The sequence below is a fragment of the Labeo rohita genome, chromosome 8, assembly GCF_022985175.1.
Source record: "Labeo rohita strain BAU-BD-2019 chromosome 8, IGBB_LRoh.1.0, whole genome shotgun sequence".
NCBI lineage: Eukaryota > Metazoa > Chordata > Actinopteri > Cypriniformes > Cyprinidae > Labeo > Labeo rohita.
The window spans coordinates 10586531-10612772 of record NC_066876.1 but is presented as its reverse complement, the minus strand read 5'-3'; the positions used below and the strand labels follow the sequence as shown (position 1 = coordinate 10612772).

At 34.0% G+C, this 26242-nt stretch overlaps 1 protein-coding gene across 1 annotated transcript; it reads right to left on the bottom strand.

The window, feature by feature from the left end:
* Positions 1-1670: 1670 nt before the first annotated feature.
* LOC127169897 (uncharacterized) lies at positions 1671-5020 on the bottom strand. Its single transcript, XM_051117569.1, has 8 exons — positions 4854-5020; positions 3345-4736; positions 3124-3263; positions 2849-3062; positions 2650-2754; positions 2379-2572; positions 2207-2304; positions 1671-2028 (listed from the first exon to the last, which is right to left on the bottom strand). Exons 2-8 carry the CDS (start codon positions 4075-4077, stop codon positions 1671-1673), a joined length of 1842 nt encoding a protein of 613 aa, XP_050973526.1. The 5' UTR covers positions 4078-4736; positions 4854-5020.
* Positions 5021-26242: the final 21222 nt, after the last annotated feature.

Sequence of the window (26242 nt, the reverse complement as noted above, 5' to 3'; positions counted from 1 at the left end):
TTAATAAGATAATTAAACGTCTAATTAAATGATGATTGTGCATTAGTGATGAACACCTGCTGTTATTGAGAATTACATTGGGTCAGATGTTGATGTTTTATTGGTTAAAATGATGCCACCATCAGGGAGATCAGTGTTTGCTTTAGCTTGACTCTTGACATCCTGTGTCAGAGCTTTCTCTAATTATGTGTGTGGTTCTATGAAACAGAGTAATCACTGTCTTTCAATGAGCAGTTATGTAATTTCATACTATGAAAATATATATCTGCTCATTGAAAAGTGCTGAATGACATAGAGTGAGCTGGCAAGATTGCAGTTTATTTTTTTTTAAGGTTTTAGATGACCAGATCTGTGAATTTACAATATGCAAACAAAGCGTTGTTATAATAGTTACAAATCAATAAATTTTAATTATATAATATAAAAGAACTCCAGTCATATTTAGAGACACACAGACATCAAGAACCAGCATATGAATCTCAACAATGGTGACAATCAACAAAATACTTTGTGCTGCAATGCATGCTGGGTAAAACCATAATAAAAACTCCCATCAATGTACGGTATTAAATATATATAGTCACCACTGTTGAGGATCATGTGGTAAGTGTTTATGTCTAAAAGCCTGAACCAGTGCAAGTTGTTGTTGTTTTTTTTTTTTTTTTTTTAAAAAGTAAAATATATTTTTAATGTCTTCTTTTGCAGTTCAGTGATCACTGAATGCCATGTTTTTAAATGATAGACAGACCACCTCACAATGATCATTCATGCTTTGCCACAAACAAAAAGTGTAAACTCATCTGCTATTTCAGAATGCATAAACAGTGGTCACTTGCTTTTGCTATAGCAACAACACAAAAACATTTGATTTGCAAAAAGATTGTAATTGCTCAAAAGCAAAAAATCCAATAATATCCAACTGCAGACCCGCAGCAGCACCAGTTTCAGAACCCCAGCCACAGAACCGGAAGTGAGGGGTGGAGCTTACGTTCTTATCAGAGCAGCGCCACCCACGGTTATGGAGTGTAATTTGCTTTTATTTCACAAGAAACATTATACTTTATTTGTGCATCTTACGATACATTTAACATTTAAAAAATATTTAGTTTAATATTATTGTATAAAGGTGTTCTTTCATTGCATTACACAAGTTATTTTCTGTTTATGATATTAAAAATAATGCTTGAAACTTAAGGCATTTTATATTAAATATGCTTTAATCACAACATGACAAATAAACATTTACTCCAAAGCAAAGAACATGCATTTCTCTACAAGAAAATTAAAACATTTCAATAAAACTTTACACACTCACACAAACAGCAGCATAATTTTAAAAGAAACAAACTAAAACTATACAACAATTACAGTTTACCCAATGAACAATTCACTATTATGCCCAATTAGTCATGACAATCATGTATAAATTAAAATCAAAAATTACAAAATGAACAATTCACACAATTCGCACATTTTGTCATGACAATCTTGCATTAATTAAAATTAAAATGTATCAACTGAACAGTTCACTCTTAGGCCCATTTTGTCACGACATTCTTGCAGAAATAACTCCATGTCATCCCTGAAAACAAAATTAAATGTGAAGGGCACTCTTGAAGAGTCTGTTTGTTCAAGGAGATTGTTGAGGGCCTTTTCCTTGTCCTCTTCGTTCATTTTGAGGAAAAGAGGCTCTCGTGAAAACGGTCAGATAATACGTAATGATCAGAAGATCCTGTCAGTGGGTGTCCGTGAGGGTCGCTTGTACTCTTTTTTTCCTCCAGCCAAGGCAAGGACACTTTCAGATTTCCAGATCTGGCAAGTGTAATGTTTTCTTGAGTTGGTTCTGCTAAGCGTCCTTCATATGGACGAATAGGAATGCTTTCTGGTGCCCTTAGATTGGCGTGTGTTGCTAAACCACGTGCAAAGTCATAAATGATGATGTTCGGCATGTGCTTCCATGAGAAAAGTAGATCAACAAAATCTCGAGGGCTTTCTGCTCGAAGATTGCATTTTAAACTCCCCAGCCACCTAATATAGGACAAAAAAAAACAGAATTCAAGATTAAGGGGAAGCAAAAAATAAATAAATACATTTTGAACATTCATTCATTATTATGTATTGCCAATATTTTGATTGTATTATCAAAGGTTAGATAAGCTCATCAGAGGCACCCCAGATTTTTTCAAAGATTTTATCATATGTTTGCCTCGATTTCATCTCATTAGACAATCTGAAGAGGAGGTCACTCCGAGATCCAGTGGAGTCCAGACCACATTCTTTGCATAGTTTCCGAATAACATTAACCTACAAAAAATATTTTTTAATATAGGTGTATATAAAAAAAAAAATAGTAGTACTATAAACATTAAAAAACAAACCTTTTGCTTTTGAAGTTCTTCTTTAAGCCTCTCTTCTGTCATGGTAATTTCTGCAGTCTCTGAGGCAGGCTTTGAAGAATGAAGTTTTTCATACTCTGTGTTTAGCACACTGTCAGAACGACGTGTGTTCTTGCCAATCCAAGGAGCCCAGAAGTGATACGTAGGTTTAACTGCAAATAGATTTTTTGCACCACCTACAATAGCAGAATTAAAAACATAATAAACAAAGAGCTGTGTGCAATATAGTGCATAAAAAACTCTTTGCACATACTTGCAACAAATCCACGACATATCATTTCTTTGGATAGTGCCTCCCAGAATGTTTCTATATTGACAACCCCTCGAAAGTTTTCTGGAGGTTCCTCTACATCACTTACTGAAAAAAAGTGCATTATGGCAAAAACATGTAAAATAAATAAATAAATAAATTAATTAATTAATTAAAAGAACATGGAAGTGAACATGATTACCAGAAAAATGGTAAACACCCTTTTTGTGTAGATCCATTATCACCACTGGGGGATAGTCACCACAGGTAATACATGAGTATCTGTACTCATGTTCCATAAGAGCCTCAAAATGCAAGTAGGCATGAAGAACTGTGTCCGGTGCCGGAAACTTCAAACCTGTCAAATCTTCCAAAAAAGCAACTGCTCTGCTCAAGGATGTATGCACCGGGAAGTAAAATACAAGTTTTAAGTAACATACATAAACACATTCGCCATAGATTTAAATTAAAAGTTACCTGGAGAAGGCTTCTCAAGGTTAGGCATAAGGGTATGGCAAGGATGTTGTGGTCATCAAAGTTATGTAGGTGGTCTTTCCACTCCTGATAACGGTAAAACATTCCACACAGTGGGCACTGCTTACAGTAAGTGGCAACATCTAAAAATTTAAACAAGTAACACATCAGAGGACAATTTAGCTGAATACCACACATGCAGATAAATAAAAACCAAATCATACCTTCAATTATAGACCAGTTTGTGAGTATTTTAGCCTTCTTTGTAATTAGGATGGGTTCACTGAGTGGAACACCTGGACATATTTGACAGACACATTCATCCGGACAAAGGATTCTTGGGTAATCCTTGTCTTGTGATGGTGCCCGCACTTCGTCTGGTAGATCAACGGGTATTTTCTTTTGCTGAAGAATATAACATATCATATTATTTAGCCCTTGATCTTTTGGAGGATAAACAGGATTGTCTTCTCTGTAATCCTTCTCAGACTGTTCGTATGGTTCTTTGTGTGGTGATTCTTCTCTGCTGAAGACTGTTCGAAACAAGTCACGTTGGGTTTGAAAAAGGTGCCACTTTGCAACGTATTTGTGTACACATGAGCGCCGCAATTTGGCACAGGGACAATGCCATGTGTTTAATTTTGCATCATATACCACCATTACACGCCCCAACTGGCTGTAAAAGGAGACACTGGGTTCAAATACCGAAATAAACTTCTTTGTTTCAGGGCTGCCGATTGAAGTTTGAATAGAGAGCGGTATGTCACTGCTGTTGGCAAGCTGCTGCCGAGTAAGGCAAATCATCTTCTTTTCATTGCTAAACCACTTTGCTCTCACCATCTCAGATAAAATCTCTTCTTTCAGAGAGACTGGTTCTGCAGAGGATGTGCAGTAATTTACAGAGCGGATGTGTTTGCACTGGTATGATGACAGGCCACTCCTTTGTGCAACTTCCATGTTGACCTGACATTCGTGTGATTCACAAATCACCTTATGGTGTTCTCCCCAAGTCTTAAGTTGAATATGCAGAGGAACACTGTGACCCTTGATAACTTTAAGGACTGTAAATATGCCATTTGTCCTGTCAATACACTGGCTCTCAAGATGGAATGTGACATTAATGTCCTGTATTGGCTCTTCAGTGTGCTTGCAGTCAATGTGCTTTTTTAAGTTTCTTTTATTAATGAGGATATTGCAAACTGGGCATCTTTTTCTGATCACAGGCCCCACACGAACCCTTCCTGAGGAGACTGCTTGTGCATTCAGTTGTGTAGTGGTTGGAGATAGTGTGGTCGGAGATGGCGTGATCAATGTTGTAGTAGTTGGAGATGGTGTGGTCAGCACTGCAGTGGTTGGAGATGTGTGGTCAGCACTGCACTGGTTGGAGATGGTGTGGTCAGCACTGCTGGTTGGAGATGGTGTCTCTCTCTCTGCTGGTGTGATCAACGCTGCAGTAGCTGGAGATGAAATTTCAGCTGAAGTTGGAGGTCTTATGTTTTTGCAAACCTGTACATGAGTTTCAAAATCTCTTCTCCTTAAAATTGTTGTTTTACAGTATGGACAGTGGTGATGCAGTGCTGGTCTACATCCTAGTCCACATCTGTGTATAGTAAAGCCTAAAATAAATAAGTATATGGTAAACTATTATGCAATAAAATATTGTGAGTATGTATGTATGTATATATATATATATATATATATATATATTTTAAATAAACAACTCATAGTCATACCTCCACAGACAACTGCCTTGGTAAAGTGGCTTTGAAGATGGGTTTTCAATTTGACCAGTTTAGTTGGCTTAAACAGACTGGCTGCGCAAAAAGGGCAGTGATAATTGCTGCAACACTTGTTGCACTGCTGCAGCTCAGGTAATGCGTTACCATTCTGAATAGTTATATGTGTCTATAAGAAATTAAAGCACCACACAATTATCTGACAAATAGGATTAATATTACTAAACTAAAAAGGTAACATTAACTCACAAACAATGCATAAAACAGAGGAAACTAGAACAACCTGTTTATATTTATGAATAATTAGCGTCTTTAAAACTTCACCGCAATGCCCATTTACAACACGCGATCCACAAATTAATCAAAACATCCGCAGAAAAAGTTCTACACCTTAAAAATGACAACAAATTGAAGATTCCATAGGATAATAAAGCCAATCACAAAATAAGTATAAACACTTAACCTAATAAATACGATAATTATTCACCATATGACAGCAAAAACATTAGCGACTACTCATCTCCGCCATGCTTATCTCGTTGTTAATAGCTCCGCCCCTCACATCCGGTTCTGTGGCTGGGGTTCTGAAACAGGTGCTGCTGCGGGTCTGCAGTTGGAAATACCTAAAAAAATCACTTTGATTAAAAAAAAAAAAAAAAAAGGGGGGTCAAGAGCCCAACTAAACCAAATACTGATCTCTCTGATGGTGGCATCATTTTAACCAATAAACATCAACATCTGATCCGCTGTAATTCTCAATAACAGCAGCTGTTTATCATTAATGCACAATCATCATTTACTTAGACACTTAATTATTTTATTAATTTATCTCTTTGAAAGCCCCACCTCTGCTCAACTGATTATAAACTAGGACTCGACATTGGACTCGACACTGGACTCGGACACAACACTACTTTCTTTTGTGGATGCATTGCAGCACAAAGTGTTTTGTTGTTTGTCACCATTGTTGAGATTCATATGCGGGTCCATGATGTTTGTGTGTCTCTAAAGATGGCTGGAGCTCTTTTGCATTACCTATATTTAAAATTTATTGATTATAGTTATTAGAACAATGCTTTGTTTGCATATTGTAATTTCACAGGTTTGATTGTGTAGAACCTTAAAAGAAAAATCAACGACAACCTTGCAAGTCAGTTCATGATGCCTAATTTCATTCTATGAAAAGAGTTAAATGCTCATTGAGAAATACTGATCATTCTGCTTCATAAAACCACATACATTATTAGAGAGAGAGCTGACAAAGGATGTCAAGAGTCAAGCTAAAGCAAATACTGATCTCCCCGATGGTGGCATCATTTTAACCAATAAAACATCAACATCTGACCCAATGTAATACTCAGTAACAGCAGGTGTTCATCACTAATGCACAATCATCATTTAATTAGACATTTAATTATCTTATTAACTTTAACTCTTTGAAAGTCCCACCTCTGCTAAATTGATTAAAAAATAGGACTCGACACTGGACTCGGACTGGACTCGGACACAACACTAGTTTTGTCAATTACAAGTTCATTTACAAGTAATTAGTTAATGATGAACTAATAATTTATAAAACATGACTGTGTTTATAAATGATTAATAAGTGATATGTTAAAAAAACAAATGCAATTATTCTAAAACTATTTTCTTTTTTTAAATAATAATAATTTGCTGTCAAGTGAATAAAAGTATAAACCCTTTCTCTCATCAGCACAGACTTGTGTTCTGTGTGGAGTGTGTGGGATCTAGTGATAATGTGAACCAGTTTTATCCTCCACTGAAGATCACATCAGGTGGACAGTGCTAAAATACTCCATGTGTTTATCATATTCACCCTCACCAGTCAGCCCTTACATTGCAGGACACACAACAAATATTCAAAACCTGTTGTGTAAACACATTAATAAATCATTTACAAATCTTTCTGCATCCCCTAATCTAAAGTGTAAACTATTCATCAGCTGTAAATGTTTTACAAACCTGCCGATCACAGGTTGTGTGGGTATACACACTGAAAAAAATGATTCTGACCCCTTGTAAATGTTACATGTTTTTATCTGGTTAATTTCACTGATTTTAATGTGTTATTTAATCCTACTTATTTTTTATTATTAATTTTCAAATTCACTGCCCTTGTTTAAAACAAGTTAATTTCATTCAATTAAAAGTAATTAGAAAAAAATAAGTTTCATTTAATTTCCATATACACTCAAAAAAATATTTCAGCCCTAAACTTAATTCAATTACATACATCAGTTCCATGCATTTAGATTACATAGTTTTAATTTAAACAAATCAATTAAACTTAATGTAATTCAAATACATCAGTCTTACGTAAATGAAACAGGTAAAGTTTATGTAACATTTCCCAGTGTTAAACAAACCCTGCTCAGTGTTCATGTGTTTCCACACTACAGAGTGTTCAAGTAGCATTGACACAGTGTTGGAGTTAAGGAGATCATTATGTCATGATTGACCAATAATGATGAACACCTGCTGTTTACAAGCAGAATCACAGAAGGAAAGAGAAACACAAGAATCAGACACAGCCAAAGATAAAATGAACTTTAATATAATAAATTTAATATACATTAAATCTCTGATTAAACAACTCCACAAACATTACAGTTTGGCTTGATTTCTGTCATATATCTACAAATATTATTTCAGAACATCTAAACAGAGGTTTAGATGTTTTATATATATATATATTTTTTATGTTTCAATTGACCTCACCATCATGGCGATCAGGGTTTACTTTAGTTGGACTCTTGACTTTTGATTTTTTATTTTTTTTGGCTGTTGTAATTATGTGTATGAAGCACATCTATTACAGCAAAATAACAAAGCCAAAAAGAAGTCTGATTAGGTGTTTTTGGTTAATTTTTATTTGTGGGGAAATCACTAACATCCAGTGGCCTGATGCACTGATCTCATGCAGTGGTTAGTCTATTATTTTCATAATGTTTACAACAAGTGTATGAACTATTATGGATGTTTATCTTATACACTAAACCTTGAAATCTACAGTGTCCCTTTGTCACACACAGACATCAAGAATCAGCATTTGAATCTCAACAATGGTGACATTCAACAGCTGCATGCTGGGTAACAGCAGATTATAAAACTCACCCATGACTCCCAGCATGCAGCTGTTGAATATCACCATTGTTGAGATTCATATGCTGATTCTTGATGTCTGTGTGTGTCTAAGTAATGTTGGAGATCTTAAAGTAGTAATACTAAGAGTTCATACAACTATTGTAAATATCATGAAACTAAGAGGTAAACCAGAGAACGATATCAGCAAATCAGACCACTGGATGATGATTACATCATCAACAATAATTAACCAAGAACATTTAATAAGGCCCTCCCCTTGTTTTTTTTTTGGCGCTATAACAAATGTGCTCTGTAAACACAATTACAGCAACCAAAGAACAAAAAAATTATATTAAGAAAGTGAAGGTTCAAGAGCCCAACTAAAGTAAACCCTGTTCGCCATGATGGTGAGGTCAAATGAAACTTTTTTTTTTTTTAATAAAACATCTAAACCTCTGTTTAGATGTTCTCAAATAATATTTGTGGATATATGACAGAAATCAAGTCAAACTGTAATGTTGTTTGTGGAAAAGAGATTAATAAACTCAATGTATAAAATATAAGTACAACCAATTTATAAAATATAAGTAAACTCAACTTATAAAATATAAATTCTCTCAACTTAAAAAATATATCTGGATTTAGATAAATTTATTTCGTGCAACCCCTTGACGTAATAAAATTAAGTAAATTCAACATAACATTTTTTTCAGTGTATATGGAAATTAAATGAAACTTATTTTTTTCTAATTACTTTTAATTGAATGAAATTAACTTGTTTTAAACAAGGGCAGTGAATTTGAAAATTAATAATAAAAAATAAGTAGGATTAAATAACACATTAAAATCAGTGAAATTAACCAGATAAAAACATGTAACATTTACAAGGGGTCAGAATCATTTTTTTCAGTTTTTGATTTGTTATCAACTGCAATCAGCTATATAATACCTAATGTAAATTAGAAAATCATATACTGATAATATATAACAATGCCAAGGTCTCTGGAAGAGGTTTGAAAGTGATAATTACGTTTGCCGTAGTTGAGTGAGCAGTCCGGTGGCAGTGACGGTGACGGTGACTTCTTCCACTGGTTGCGCTTGTGGCCATACAGTGGGGAAATGAGCAGGAATCCGTTTCAACAGCCTTGAAGGTGAAGCGCTGTAGGATGCTGATCTCCTGGAGCCTGCAGATATGGCCCTGGAGTAGGTGCTGAAAGTTCTTGGCTTGGAACACACAAGAAAAAGAACCTGAAGTGAAAGTTTTCTCACCGGAGCTTAACCTTATTGCAAATGTCTGTGTGTCCTCTGCCTCTCTGGGCTAGAGACTCAGAACTTGGTCAATCTGCTTTGTCTCTCTACACTGTTAAAAATTGCTGTAAAAAAACGGCCAAATTTTGACAGTAACATGCTGTTTTCCATTAAAACAGTGCATTCTGGGTATTATTTGTCATTTTCGAAAAAGTAGCCTGCTGCTATGTATCGTGAATTAACAGCGTTCAAAATATCGACACTCAGAGACTGTGTTTAAAATCAAACTCTACACCCTCATTCACTATTCCCTACATGAGTTTACTAATATAGTCCACCTTACAGAGATAATGAAAACTAATGAGTGACTTCAGACACTGACGAACAGCTGCTGTTAATGAGCAGAATCACTGATTGAAAGAGAAACAAGACAAACACAAGAACTATAGAACTGACTTCAGCCACAGACTTAAATGAAATCAACTGAACATTTAAAACAACTCAACACACAGCTTTACCAACTTCACGCATTTCTAACCAGACTGATTTTATTTCTGTCAGATGTCTATAGAAGATCTTATTGAGAATGAACAGATGTTTAGATGATGATGTTTTATTGTTTTGTTTGACAATACCATTGTGGAGATCAGTGTTTGCTTTAATTGGGCTCCTGACTCTTGACATTAAAACATAAATATATTTGCTGTAAATGGGTTTTTATGATGCATTAGCTACAGCAATGCTGGTCAGTTGATGTCAGCTATGTCTAGTTGGGCATGAATGTCATCTACTGAGCTGGTTCTAAGTCTTGTGAGACTCATAAAGAGTTTATTTTTGAGTGTGTGTTTATTTGTTGTTGCTTTTTTTTTCCAACAAGTGTGTTACAGCATGGGATCTTTTGATAATGTGAGAACCAGAGAAGAAGAATTTAATAGTTAAAATTTAAAACTACTGTAACATTTATACTCAAATAGAGACAAGAAGAATCACTTGTTCAATGGTGACACCATTGTTGTATCAGCACATTCAAAACCTCACCCATGATTCTTGATGTGTGTATCCAAAATATACAGAACTTTTTTTTTTTTTTCACATCAATATTTAATAAAAGAAAACACACTGGATAAAATCTGTGTTATTACTAAACCATAAACAATTCAAGATTTCTTTGTAGTCAATAATATATATGTATATATACACATTTTTTTTATCATAACAAGCATGTTGTAAACATAGACAATTACAACAACTACACTAAAATTAACCTTAAAATGTCAAGGTTCAACAGCCCAACTAAAGTAAACACTGATCTCTACCGTGGTAGTGAAAGAAAAGAAAAAAACCTAAACCTCTGCAACTCTCTTCTGTAGACGTCTGACAGAAATAAAGTCAGTGTGGTAATAATTGAAGCTGCTAATGCTGTTTTAGGAGTTTAATCAGATCTTGAGAGATTTAATGTCTTCTTTTATTTCAGTTGATGTCATCTAAGGCTGTGGCTGAAGTCAGTTGTTCTTGTGTTATTCTTTCATTCAGCAATTTTGTTTGTTAACAGCTGGTGTTCATCACTAATGCTCAATCAGAATGTGATCAATCATATAATTATCTCATTAACTTCAGCACTAATTCAGTATTACTCAAACACTCTGTAGTGTTGACACATTATAAGTGTTCATTTAAAACTGAGGATTTTGCTGTGGGTTTTAAAGGGTTAAAGATGTATGATGGAAAAAAAACAGCATGAAATGTAATTTAACAGTAATAAACTGTAATTAATTTACGGCAACACACTGTAGAGAAACAGTATCATGCTGGCAACCGAGCTGCCAGTTGATTACTGTTAATTCAAGAAAAAACAGTAATATACTGTAAAACATAACAGTCAGATTTACCAAGCAAATCAATTTATTTTCACTAAAATATTAGTGAATGTTCATAGAAAAACAATTATGCAAAGTCATTAACTGGTAAGGAGAGTAAATATTTGATTGTGCCTAACTGATGTGTTTTTGTTCAAGAGAGATCTGTCAGTTTAATTTAGTTTTGTGGGTCACCATTGTGCTGGAGAGTAGAGCTTGTGCTTCAGGCAATGATAAGCCACAAGTACTGATGTTTTGCTGCTTTTTTTTTTTTAAAGACAGTAATTGTGGAATTGCTGATATAGTGACAATCTCTTTACTAAGCACTTTATTACACAAATTTGTGCTTTTGTTAGTTAATGACAATCTATAAAGATTTGAGTAAAAGTTGATTGCTTCTTTATTACACTTTAAGTGTTTGTGGGTTTATTAGGGATGGGTGATACCTCATATTTTATTTTCGATCCGATACCGATATTTTCAAGCCGAAATATAAAAATATTTTTATCGTCGATATCAATACCGATACCGATACCTCTAAACTAAACTGATCTTTTAGATTATTAAAAGAATAAAATCAGTAATTATACTTACTTAACATTATATTTGAAAGTCATGTGTTTTAAACATTTCATAAGTGTTTTTTTTTTCCCTTTTTTTTTTTTTGATAACACTGTCAGAAATAAAATGTACTAAAATTTTGTATTTTAGCTCTTTACTGGGCAGTAACCTCAAAGGTGCACCTTTCTTTACCCCTAAAAGCCAGGGAGCATACTAGTACCATACAAGTACACACATATTAAGGGTAGATAAGGTACAAAGGTGTACCTTGGAGGGTACTTGATGAAAAACAACCATGGTGTTACATAAGTACTAAAATGTATAATAATAATAATAATTAGTAGTAGTATTATTATTAGTAGTATTATTAATTATTATTACCATGGTTTTTGCTACAAATATTATGCTTGAAATAATGTTCCTGTAGTGTTAACCATGGTAAAAGGAAGCAAGCCAAAAGAGAGAGTGTTAACCATGGTAAATTTTTTGTTACTGCAGTTTTACTACAAATACTGTGGTTACTGTAGCAAAACTGTTTGTGTGTGTGTGTGCGTGTGTGTGTGTGTAAAAAGCTGCCAGGTCAAACTTTAGCACAAGTTGTTTCTTACAGACAGCGATTACAGGATATAATAACCAATCTGAACTTTTAACAACCAGTTTAAATAAATTTACTTACACAAACTAACAGTAAAAACAGCAAGATTGGGAAAATTAACAATTAAAATAACTATTTTCTGTTTTAATATACTTTGAAAAATGTAATTTAAAAAGCATCTGTGACCAAAGCTGAATTTTCAACATCATTACTCCAGTCTTCGGTTTCACATGATCCTTCAGAAATCATTCTAATATACTTTGCTACTCAAGAAACTTTTTTTTTTTTAAATAATGCTTTATTATTTCAATGCCATGAGAACAAGAGGAAGAAACATAATTTCCGATTATTATCAATGTTGAATGAAGCGTCAGCAGCGAACACTATCTGTGATTGGTTGGTTCTGACTTTCAGCATTTGCGTGTGTTCCGATGAGCAGGAGAAATAGTTCTATCCTACACAATACTTCTTTAATAGTCTGTTGTTCCTCTTAGAGGCTTATTTTATGCACCAAACTTCTTGTTAAATAAATAAAATTAATGGTTAAAAATGCACTTAGAATTGATATTTTTATGTGAGGATCGATCCTTTCGATACAACGTCAGTATCGAAAGTATCGATATTTCAGGATCGATCCGCCCATCCCTAGGGTTTATATTAAGAAATATTGTTCTTAGTGGACTCAAATTAAATAAGTTCACTGTACTAACAACATATAAACAATAGTTTTTTTAAAACTCAAATGGTTTGAAGCAATCGGTTTCCAAAATAAAATGAGTTACCACATGGTATAATAACGGTAACATACTGTAAAAATGAAGAGCTGTAAATTAATGGTAGAGAGCTTTAAAATAACAGTATAATGCTGGCAACCACAGCTGCCAGTAAATTACTGTTATTTTACAGTGCAATTTTTTACAGTGTAGGATGGAGGCTCAGAGCGTGGTCGTATCTGTTTCTGCTTCAAAAGCTGGAGACTTGGACTTGGTATCTGTTATTATCTCACCTTTGCAGGCCGGAGACTCAGAACGGAGGAGTTTCTGCTATTGTTTCACTCTCTTCACAGGGCTCAGACTCAGAACTTTGGATTGTTCTGTTACAATCACTTCTTTACAAGTAGCAGACTCAGAACATAGGTGATCTGCTATTGTCTCACCCTGACGGGCAGCAGACTCAAAACAAGGAGTGTCTTTTGGAAGGGTACCTTTATCCCTTTCTGATGAGGAGGAGATTGCAATTTGGCACTTCTCCATCTCTTTGCTTTGATTGTCTGGTTCTAGTGGGGGGACACATGGTGGCCCACCCTTCTTTCCTCCTGTGGAATTTATTTGCATAGTCCAAACACAAAGCTAGAAAAGTACCACTAAAGTTTTACTGGTGCATTTCTCACTTCTCAAACCGTAACCAGAATGCATTAAGTCCAAACACGATGGGAAAAGATTGAACTGTCATGCATGCATTCATTTGTCTATTAATAGCTAAGTTTGTGTAAGATGTTGCACTACATGTGGCTGTCAAAAAATTTTTTATCCCTCTGAATAAGTATAAAATGTGTGTGTTGTAGTGTGCATCAGTTTTAAGGTTTGAAAACAGTTATGAATGGATTTAGATGGATCTCCAAAATCTCTCTCTGTTTCACCCAATGCTGCTGCATCTGGAGATCCTAAAGAATTTTTATGGTCGGTCACAGGCCAAACCCTTAGGAATCAGTCTCAAGGTGGGTGAAGGGCAAAAACTGCATTTTGACCAATAGGAAGTACTGTCCTCTCGGGCTTTATACCAAAAGTGTTCGTCTTGCCCTCTAAGAGATGTCTGGCTGTTGTCCTGGCTTCTTTATCTGATGGCATTGGACAGTTTGTTCATGTTAGTTTACCAAAATTCAATCAAAATATAGCAAATCTCTGTCCACTATTGTGGTCAGGGAGGGGGCCCCTTGCCATAAACTGGGCCCTGGAATGTGCTGTCCACTACAAAATGATGACAATTTTCATTTTTGAGGTGTGTCAGGATTATTCCTTCAAAAATGCAAATTCTCTCATAACTTACCCTTATGCCATCCCAGATGTACATGGCTTTCATTTTTCTGTTTCCCTTTAACGTTTACTTAATATTGCAGCATATTGCAAGATGTACTTACCTCTGAATAAATAACAAAGTAGTGGCCTCCACTTGGTACTTGATGTTAAGCACATAAATGAAGAGAACAGCAAATGCAGAGGACGTATCTGGTAGGTCAATCACAGGAAAGAAGACTATGCTTTCAATCACCAGCATCCATTTTTTTTGCTGTGTAGAACTGAATCTCCTAAATATTAGTAATAATAATAATAATAATAAAAAAAATTTAGTTAATTAATTTATTGTGTTCATGTTTTTTATAGTGATATTTATAACTTTACAAAAAACATTTCACATTTGATTATAGTGTCAGTAAAAATATGTAGATTGAGCCTTTCTCATTAGTTCAAAAGGATTGTTCACCCAAAAATGACAATTCTATCATCATTTACCTTCCCTTTTTATTCAACATTTATCTGAGAAGATGCTAGGTAGAAAGTTACATATAGAGAGTCGTGAATAAAGTGTGACAAAAGGTTTATTTTTAAAAACCAACTAAATCATATACAAAAAGATCTTACCAAGCATGATCAGAGTTGACGGAAGTGAAAGCCTAGTCTTTGCATCTGCTGGAGTTGTTGTGACCTACACACACAAACACACAGTTTTTCTAAGTGTCAGTTATAGAAATTATCAGTTGTCAATTATATAAATGAAAAAAACTTACACTGGCTAAAATGAACAGCAAATCCTCTGCTTCTTTTAAAGTGGGCCATCAACAACAGGACAGTTACATCAGTATTCACATCTGCCACAGCAGCAGAAAGCACAGTAACATTAATATATACACAGATTTCTCAAAATCCCATTTATGCTGTATGCTGAAAATGATGACTTTACTCTAAAATACTTTATATAGTTACTAACTGGACATTCATTTTTTTCTTACCATCTCGAATGTGCCATCTTAGGTGTTCAGTGTTCACAAAGGCTGAAGAATTTAGTTGACATGAATGTACAGTCTCCGCGCTGCATCTAGAATTCAGATGGTGTTCAGATCAGTTCGTTAGTTTTGCGGTACAAGTGCGACAAGTGCAGAGAGGCTTAAGAACGTGCATGAGCATTCAGGCACTGTACACGAAAAGTTCGCCAAGTTTTTGTCTGCTTTGGCATGATTAATAAATGCATATAATGTCTCCAAAGAGATGCCACAGTGTTTGCAGACGAACATTGCGGGTTTTATGCTAACGTTAGCATTAAATGCATGCTGTACATTTACACCCTTATATGGGGTCAATAGGTAACGTAAGCACCAAAGCGATTTCATAGCGATTAAAAACCACAGCGAAATGACTATCTTTAAATCAGCTTTAAGTCTGTAAAAGCCCGGATTCTTGGTCAACAATTTCATACAAGTTAACATAAAAACTCACCTGCTACCAGTGTGGTCAAAAACCAAGACCTGTTTATGTTCACACTTTGATGGTGAAACTTCGTACAAAAAAAGCAAGAAAAGAAAGATATTAGTTTTGCACAGAAAATTCTCCTCAGTATCTGCCACAAAGCTCTCTACCATGGACGTACACGTAAAGTGTGACTGCGTGTCATGAAAGACAGCATTTTTATTTTTTTATTTTTTTGTTTTTAATTCAAAACGAACCCAAAAATACACTGACATTAAATGTGTAATTAAAAAAGCATATTAGAATATTGTACATACATTTGATGGCAGCTGCGAGGTTCTTGTGTGTGCGTCTTCCTTTTCTTCTCTCCCAGAAGACAAAAAGCCTTTCTGTCATTGGTCAGGTTTCACGCTCATTTTTTTTTTACTGTATTTGGATTTACAGTAAAAGAAGAATACTGTCAAGAGGATATTTCCCATAATGCAACTTTAAAATACAGTAACATACTGTATAACTGTTACAGTAAAATAACGTGTAATTTACAGAAATCGCTAACAGTGTAGCTACTCCCAGAGTGCATTGCAGCATAAATAAATTATGCAATTGCTTTGTTTTACTGTTGTTTTTATTTGCTAATTTTATTTACTGTCTTGTGTCAGTAGTAGCACAACTAAATCAGAAAATAAAACAATAAAATCATTATTGTGACAACTAACAAAAACAGCTATAACAGAATTGTCATTATCGTTCAGATTCATGTAATAAATTTTAATTAAATTAATTAACACATTACTTGTTAAAAACAATATACTTACTATTGTTCTTTTTTTCTTTTACTACTGCATCAGCATGAAAAAAACTATAACAAGATAACGAAAGTTCCAAGTGCACAACCAAAGGGAACATTAATCACTATAATGGTAAATTAAAAAAACCCATCAAAGATAGTGCTGTGTCCGAGGCCAGTGTTGAGTCCAATGTCGAGTCCTAGTTTATAATCAATTGAGCAGAGGTGGGGCTTTCAAAGAGATAAATTAATAAGATAATTAAGTGTCTAAGTAAATGATGATTGTGTATTAATGATAAACAGCTGCTGTTATTGAGAATGACAGCGGATCAGATGTTGATGTTTATTGGTTAAAATGATGCCACCATCAGAGAGATCAGTATTTGTTTTAGTTGGGCTCTTGACCCCCCCTTTTTTTTTTTTTTTTTTTAATCAAAGTGATTTTTTGCTTTTGAGCAATTACAATCTTTTTGCAAATTGAATGTTTTTGCATTGTTGCTATAACAAAAGCAAGTAACCACTGTTTATGTATTCTGAAGTAGCAGATGAGTTTACACTTTTTGTTTGTAGGAAAGCATGAATGATCATTGTGAAGTGGTCTGTCTTTTGTTTAAAAACATGGCATTCAGTGATCACTGAACTGCAAAAGAAGTCTTTTAATGCTTTAACATTAAAAAGAAAAAAGCTTACAACAGTTCAGGCTTTTAGACATAAACACTTACCACATGATCCTCAACAGTGGTGACTATATATAATTAATACCGTGCATTAATGGGAGTTTTTATTATGGTTTTACCCAGCATGCATTGCAGCACAAAGTATTTTGTTGATTGTCACCATTGTTGAGATTCATATGCTGGTTCTTGATGTCTGTGTGTCTCTAAATATGACTGGAGTTCTTTTATATTATATAATTAAAACGTATTGATTTGTAACTATTAGAACTACACTTTGTTTGCATATTATAAATTCACAGACCTGGTCTTGTTAAACCTTAAAAGAAAAAAGAACTGCAATCTTGCCAGCTCACTCCATGTCATTCAACACTTTTCAATGAGCAGTTATATATTTTCATAGCATGAAAATATATAGCTCCACATTGAAAGACAATGATTACTCTGTTTCATAAAACCACACACATTATTAGAGAAAGATCTAACACAGGATGTCAAGAGTCAAGAGTCTAAAGCAAACACTGATCTCCCTGATGGTGGCATCATTTTAACCAATAAAACATCTGACCCAATGTAATTCTCAATAACAGCAGGTGTTCATCACTAATGCACAATCATCATTTAATTAGACGTTTAATTATCTTATTAACTTCAACTCTTTGAAAGTCCCACCTCTGCTAAATTGATTAAAAAATAGGACTCGACACTGGACTCTGACTGGACTCGGACACAACACTAATCAAAGAGGACTTTGGGAAATGAGTGAATGTAACTAATGAAAAATAACTGAAGATTAAGAATTGGCCCACCACAAAAACTTTTCTTTTCTTCTTCTGTTGTTATTTTGCAAATTAGCAACATAGTGCACTGCTGCCTCTCACTGGTTTATTAATGTCATTGGTTCCTTTGTGGCTACTTGAATATTTTAGGTAAGCATCACTCAAAGTAGTAAGTAAATTGTTTTACTTGCCTTGAAAGTAACTGTAACCTGGTCAAACCTTGTATGTAGAGCATCTAAGTAAAGATAACTAATTATATCTAAGTAAGGTAAACTATTGGGTTTTACAGTGTGGCGGGTGACCACACCAAATATCATCTTTGCTTTCAGTATCTGGTGTGACCCCATTTTGCAATGATAACTGTGGGTCCTAATGTTCTCTGAACAGTGTTAATTTTACTCTGAGGATTTTACTGTGTAGTTAATACCACTCAAAAAAATATTTCAGCTCTTAACTTAATTCAATTACATACAAAAGTTCCAAGCATTTAGATTACATAGTTTTAATTTAAACAAATCAGTTAAACTTAATGTGATTCAAATGCATCAGTCTTACATAACAGAGGTTTAGATGTTTTATTTATTTATTTATTTTTTTTTTTTTGTTTCAGTTGACCTCACCATCATGGCGATCATTGTTTACTTTAGTAGGACTCTTGACGTTTGATTTGTTTTTTTTTTTTTTTTTGGCTGTTGTAATTATGTGTATGAAGCACATCTATTACAGCAAAATAATTAAAAAAGCCAAAAAATGAAGTTTGATTAGGTATTTTTGGTTAATTTTTATTGGTGGTGAAATCATTCACATCCAGTGGCCTGATGCACTGATCTCATGCAGTGGTTAGTCTATTATTTTCATGATGTTTACAACATGGCATATGAACTATTATTTATTGTATACACTAAACCTTGAAAACCACATCACTTTGACACACACAGACATCAAGAATCAGCATTTGAATCTCAACAATGGTGACATTGAACTATGGGGTTCCATTTGTGCCAGAAAAGAGGCGACTGCTTTGTGCTTTGTACTACACATTTGTCTTTGTCTACAGTCATTGCCTAATTATTCAGGTAAATCAGTATATGTTGACGTGCATGTTGTCTGTTGATGTCGTCTTAATCTGTCGTCCTGTCGTCTTTTTCTCTGTTTTTTTACTGTTGTCCTAACTGTCATTTTGTTCTGTCAACCTGTTCTGTCATCCTTACTGTCGTCTTGTTCTGTCGTCCTGTTCTGTCATCCTAACTGTCGCCTTGTTCTGTCGTCCTAGCTGTCGTCTTGTTCTGAAATATAGATGTTCCTCAGCTTTTTGGCCGCTTCTTGTCTCCGTACCGTAATTCCACTAATAGACGTGCAGCAAATCCAGATGGCGGCTCACTTGACCGCGGTGAACAGGACGACAGTTAGGATGACAGAACAGGATGACAGTAAGAATGACAGAAAAAGACGACAGTAAGGATGACAGAACAAGACGACAGTTAGGACGATAGAACAAGACGACAGAACAAGACGACAGTAAAGATGACAGAACAGGTCGACAGAACAAAATGACAGTTAGGACAACAGTAAAAAAAAACAGAGAAAAAGACGACAGGACGACAGATTAAGACGATGTCAACAGACAACATGCACGTCAGCATATACTGATTTACCTGAATAATTAGGCAATAACTGTAGACAAAGACAAATGTGTAGTACAAAGCACAAAGCAGTCGCCTCTTTTTTGGCACAAATGGAACCCCATATTGAACAGCTGCATGCTGTGAGTAGCAGCAGATTATAAAACTCTCCCATGACTGAATTAAATTGAATGTCACCATTGTTGAGATTCATATGCTGATTCCAGATGTCTGTGTGTGTCTAAGTAATACTGCAGATCTTAAAGTAACAGTAACAGTTCAAACAACTATCGTAAATAGTTAATTTGTTTTTTTTGGCACTAAAACAAATACACTAAGTCAAGGATCAGGAGCCTAACTAAAGTAAACCCTGTTCGCCATGATGGTGAGGTCAAATGAAACATTTTTTTAATAAAACATATAAATCTCTGTTTAGATGTTCTCAAATAATATTTGTGGATATACGACAGAAATCAAGTCAATCTGTAATGTTGTTTGTGGAGTTGTTTAATCAGAGATTTAATGTCTTCAGTTATTTAAGTTAATTTTATCTTTGGCTGTGTCTGATTCTTGTTTCTCTTTCCTTCTGTGATTCTGCTTGTAAACAGCAGGTGTTGATCATTATTGGTCAATCATGACATAATGATCTCCTTAACTCCAACACTGTGTCAGTGTCTAGTGTTCAAGTAGCACATGAACACATGAACACTGAGCAGGGTTTGTTTAACACTGGGAAATATTATATCAACTTTAAATGTTTCAGTTATGTAAGACTGATGCATTTGAATCACATTAAGTTTAATTGATTTGTTTAAATTAAAACTATGTAATCTAAATGCATGGAAAAGTTGTATGTAATTGAATTAAGTTAAGGGCTGAAATATTTTTTGAGTGTAGTTACTATATAAGTCATTTGTATTAGTCATTTGTTCCTGTGTAATGATGGAACCGTTTCAATGATTTTCAATGATTTTCAATGATTTTCAATGATTCATGTCTCAGACAGATGTCCCAACATTTTCCTTTTGGAATTTGCTGGTATAATTCAGAATTTGTTACATCAGTGATGGCAAGCCGACCTGGCCCAGATGCAGCAACACAGGCATAAACCATAATAATACCTCCACCATGTTTCACAGATGGGATAGCACTGTAAAACGTGATACACTATATTTACTCAATTAAATTGTGTCAACAAGTTACAAGCAATATTATTAATTAAATTTAACACATACGAATTAATTAGAATTAATCAAATGAGATGCTTACAAATTAGACATTCAAAATGAGTAAAATTGCTCAAAAAAATTAAGTAAAATGTAAACAAAAATATTGGTTTCATTGGAAACAAAAAAGCACTATGCTAATGATACTGTTATGCATGCCAGGCCAGTAGTTGGCAATCAAGAAACACCCTTCAAAAACATAATACACATGCACATGATGTCATCTTTTTCACAAATTCACATTTATTGTTGTTTACATGGAGATGATACAGGCATCATGTTCAAAAGCTTCTGTGTTTAGGTTCCTAAAACAAAGAAAATCACTGAAGATGAAAATCATGTTTTAGGTTACCATTACAGTGGTCAGTGTTTGTTTTAGTGGGGCTCTGGACACTTGACTTTCTAATCTCAAATATTGTTTGGCTATTATTATAACAGTCACACAAGCCAAATGAAATGATGGTTGGGTGATACTGGTTATGTTTTAGCATAATCAATGTTTGATCTTAACTAATTTGGAGCATAAACTGGGTGGAACATAGTGGAAGAAATATATCTATTCGGGCACACAGTGACATCATGAATCAGCATAAAAATCTCAACAATGGTGATTAGACAATTCAAATCATAATTCATGCTGCAGTGCATGATGGGAGCCATGGATGAGTTTCAATTGGTGGCACCCAGAATGCACTGCAACATGCTTTTTGATCATCACCATTGTTGAGGTTCTCACGCTGATTCTTGATGTGCGTGTGCTTAAACATAAGCTTTTATTTTCTCTATTTTTTTTTGGAAAACATTAAAAAGCTATGGGGCTCCATTTGTGCCAAAAAAGAGACGACTGCTTTGTACTACACATTTGTCTTTGTTTTCGGTTATTGCCTAATTATTCAGGTCAATCAGTATATGTTGATGTCGTCTTTTTCTCTGTTTTTTTTATTGTTGTCCCAACTGTCATTTTGTTCTGTCGTCCTTACTATCTTATTCTGTAAAGTTTTCTAAGACAGTAATAAGAAACTTTTTAATAAGAAATCTTAATAATGCATGTAGAAAAAAAGGAGCAAACATTCAGTGTTAGAATGTATTTTAACAAACTTTATTTTTTCCGAAAACTTTACAGTATAATGTATTCGAAAGTAATATAATTGTATCTTCTATAATGAACAATATATATATACGTTTTGTAAATACTTTTTCCCTGTTTTCTAGCACATTTAAATTTTAACCGCTGAAATATAGATGTTCATCAGCTTTTTGGCCGCTTCTTGTCTCCGTACCGTAATTCCACTAACAGACGTGCAGCAAATCCAGATGGCGGCTCACTTGACCATGGTGAACAGGAGGACAGTTAGGATGACAGAACAGAACGACAGTAAGAATGACAGAATAAGATGACAGAACAGGACGACGGAACAAGACGACAGTAAGGATGACAGAACAGGTCGACAGAACAAAACAGTTAGGACAACAGTAAAAAAAACAGAGAAAAAGACGACAGGACGACAGATTAAAACGACGTCAACAGACAACATGCACGTCAACATATACTGATTTACCTGAACAATTAGGCAATAACTGTAGACAAAGACAAATATATAGTACAAAGCACAAAGCAATCGCCTCTTTTTTGGCACAAATGGAACCCCATAAAAAGCTTTGATTATGATGATAATTCAAAGTTTGATTGTGTAGAATTATAGTGTAGTTGTACAGATTCAAGTTAAACAAAACATAACAAACACCACAGAACTGTCTTCAGCTTGTCTAGCTGTTATTACACAATCAAGTACTCGGAGTCTAACTAAAGCAAACACTCAGCACTGTAATGGTAACATAAAAACTATCCTTCAGTGGTTCTTCTGTTAACATTAAGTGTCTTCAACAACTCTTTTTTAGGGACCTGAAAACACAAGCTTTTGAACATGATGCCTGTATCATCTCCATGTAACCAAAATGTGAATTTGTGAAAAAGATGACGTCATGTGCATGTGTATTATGTTTTTGAAGGGTGTTTCTTGATCGCCAACTACTGGCCTGGCATGCATAACAGTATTCATTAGCATAGTGCTTTTTTGTTTCCAATGAAACCAATATTTTTGTTTACATTTTACTTTTAATTTTTAATTTTTTGTGCAATTTTACTCATTTTGAATGTCTAATTTGTAAGCATCTCATTTGATTAATTCTAATTCATTTTTATGTGTTAAATTTAATTAATAATATTGCTTGTAACCTGTTGACAATTTTATTGAGTAAATATAGTGTATCACTTTTTACAGTGTAACTTTCAAGGTTGACTCATGGAGGCCTGGTGAACATTAACATTAGCCAGTGTGAGGAAGGCCTTTAGTTGCTTAGAAGTTACCCTGGGGGTCTTTGTGACCTCACAGACAATTACACATCTTGTTTTTGGAATGATCTTTTCCTAGGGAGGGTAACAGTGCTCTTGAATCTCCTCCATATGAACATAATCTGACTGTGGATCTGCAGTGTCCAAATTCTTTAGTAACCTTTTCCAGCCTGATGAGCAACATCATGAGCAACTCTTTTTCGCCTTTGTTCATGCCATGACTCACTTCCACAAACATGATCAAACTTTGATAGATCCCTGTTCTTCAAATAAAACAGGGAATACACTGACATGCATAGTCACACTGTAAGAAAAAAAAATGTAATTTTATGGAAAATAGCTGATTTTTTTCAGATTGTTTTCTTTTAGTTTGAATTGCAGTCAAAATCTGTAAAAATATCTTTAAATTAACTACTTGGCTGCTATTTTAAGTATTATGACATTAATGTATTACAGTAATTCACATTTTTTATACAGAAAAACTACTGTATTTTTATACAGTATGTTTTCTTAAATTACAAACAAATGTATGTAAAATGACAAAAAAAATCTGTAATTAATACAATAACAAATCCGTTAGATGATAAAACGGTCAAATGACTGGCAGTAAAGTAAAATCTGCTTATTTAAATAAGATGACAAACTGTTATTTTACAGGTATTTCCTGAATTTAATGATCAAGCACCTTGACTGTAAAACAAACACAGCAAAAAGCCCAGTGTTAAATTAACTCTCCTGAGAGTTTATTTGAGTCCACACTCAAGAGTGTTAAGTAACACTGAAGAGTGTCAAATTAACACTAAAGCAGAGTTAAAGTTAATGAGATAATTAGTGATTAATTAAGTGATGATTGATCATTACTGAAGACATCTGATGTTAACAAGCAGAATCACCAAAGTAGAAATCACAATTTTTAAGCAACCATTATAGTGGTCAGTGTTTGCATTAGTTGAGCTCTTGATTTCTAACATCAGATTTTGTTCGGTGGCTATAACAGAGTTGAAACAGCCAGACAAACCTGAGGAAAGTTGGTCTTGGTTATTTTTTGACATAATCTTCATCTAGCAATCTGTATGACAGTGCAGTTGTCTCTTCTGAATACATCACTCCTGTGAATAACATAATCACATAAATATCACAGGTGTATATTGTTAAATAATGGTAACTTGACTTCAGATTTTTTTTTAAACTTATTTTGCGCAAAAAAATCTAAAAGTAAGACACACAGACTCAATGTGAGAATCACAACAATGGTGACCATCAAAAAAGCATGTTGTAGCCAATCAGAACTCATCCATGGCTCCCATCATGCATTGCAGCATGAATAAATTATGAGCTGAATTGTCTTTGTCATTTCTTTTATTCTTATTATTTTCTTTTGTTTTTGCTGTTTTTATGTGACTTTTTTGTAGCTTGTTTAGTGATGTTCAGAGTTTATCTGAATATCCCGTTTGTCACCGTTGTTGAGATTCATATGCATGTGTTTTTGGTATTTGTATGTGCCCAAATAAAACATTTTTCTGATTCCAGATATTATTGTTATTGTTATTATTATTATTTTTTTATAAAGGTCATAACAAAATGCAGAGCTAAATGTCTAAACATTTAAAAATCTGTTAATTCTCAATAATAAGTTTTGCATGAAAGAAATAAAGTCAGATTGGTTGGTAATAAGTGAAGATGCTGAGATCTAGAGAGATTAGTGTTAGTGTTTCATGTTCTGTTGTTGTCAGTTAAATGGTGACATTTAATTAATTAATTATTAGTTAATGAGTTAATTTTACAGGGAAGGTGTTTGTTTGTAATAATTTAGGAAATGCCTGTAAATTAACAGTGTTGTTAGCTTATTTATATAAAGAGATTTTACTTTAATTTTAAGGCATTTGTTTGGCACCCTGTGCTGCCAGTCATTTAACTGTTTTTTTTTTTTTTTTTTTTTTTTTTTTTTTGCCCTTTGTTTTACAGTCAAGGTGCTTGATCATTAAATTCAGGAAATACCTGTGAAATACCAGTGTTTGTCAGCTTATTTAAATAAGGAGATTTTACTTTACTACCAGTCATTTGACCATTTTATCATCTAACGGAGTTGTTATTGTATTAATTACAGATTTTTTTTGTCATTTTACATACATTTGTTTGTAATTTAAGAAACAGAAAACATACTGTATAAAATACAGCAGTTTTTCTGTATAAAAAATGTGAATTACTGTAATTTGTCATTAATGTCATAATACTTAAAATAACAGCCAAGTAGTTAATTTAGAGATAGTTTTACAGATTTTGACTACAATTCAAACTAAAAGAAGACAACCTGAAAATAATCAGTTATTTTCTGTAAAATTACGTTTTTTTTTGGTTGTTTGTTTTTTACAGTGTAATGTACATTCAGGTGGTTGTTATCGACGAATAAAGCCTGACAGGCTTACCAGCAGCAGCTGTTGTAAATGACTGAAAGGCTTTATTCTGCTATAACACCTGGCTGGATGTACATTATCCCACTTATTACACGGCTACTTGCCACAAAACTAAATAATTAGACACAAAATATTGATTTAAGTTGCTAGCAAGCGGCAAGTTCAAACTACTAGACAGACATTAAGAGATATGATGAAGTCATACTACTTATAACACAGCATTTCACCACATGAATAACAAGAACATACATTTTCATAAAGAACATGAATTTAATGGGTTATTTATGCACCTTGACAAGCTAAGCATTTGTCAAACCATTCACTGTGAATAAAAAATGGCAATGGTGGCTAAATACATTTTCACACAGGATCTGTTGGTATTAGATAACTTTTTGCTTCTATAAATAACAATATCATTTAGAAACTGCATTTTTTTGATTTTACATTTATATCTGGAGAAAAATAGCAAGTTATTTTTCTTTGTTAAAGGTTATTTGTTCAAAACACTTAAAACTCATTACTCTTAAAAGTTATGATCAGTTGTCTGCCAATGTTTGATGATTGATGGATAATAAGAGGCTATCCAGACCTAAAAACCCACCTGTCTCTAGTACCTTTTTTTATCCTATACACTGTAAAAAATTTAAAAACGTAAAAAAACAGTGAAATGCATGGCAGCACAGGTGCCAAACACTTACCATTAAT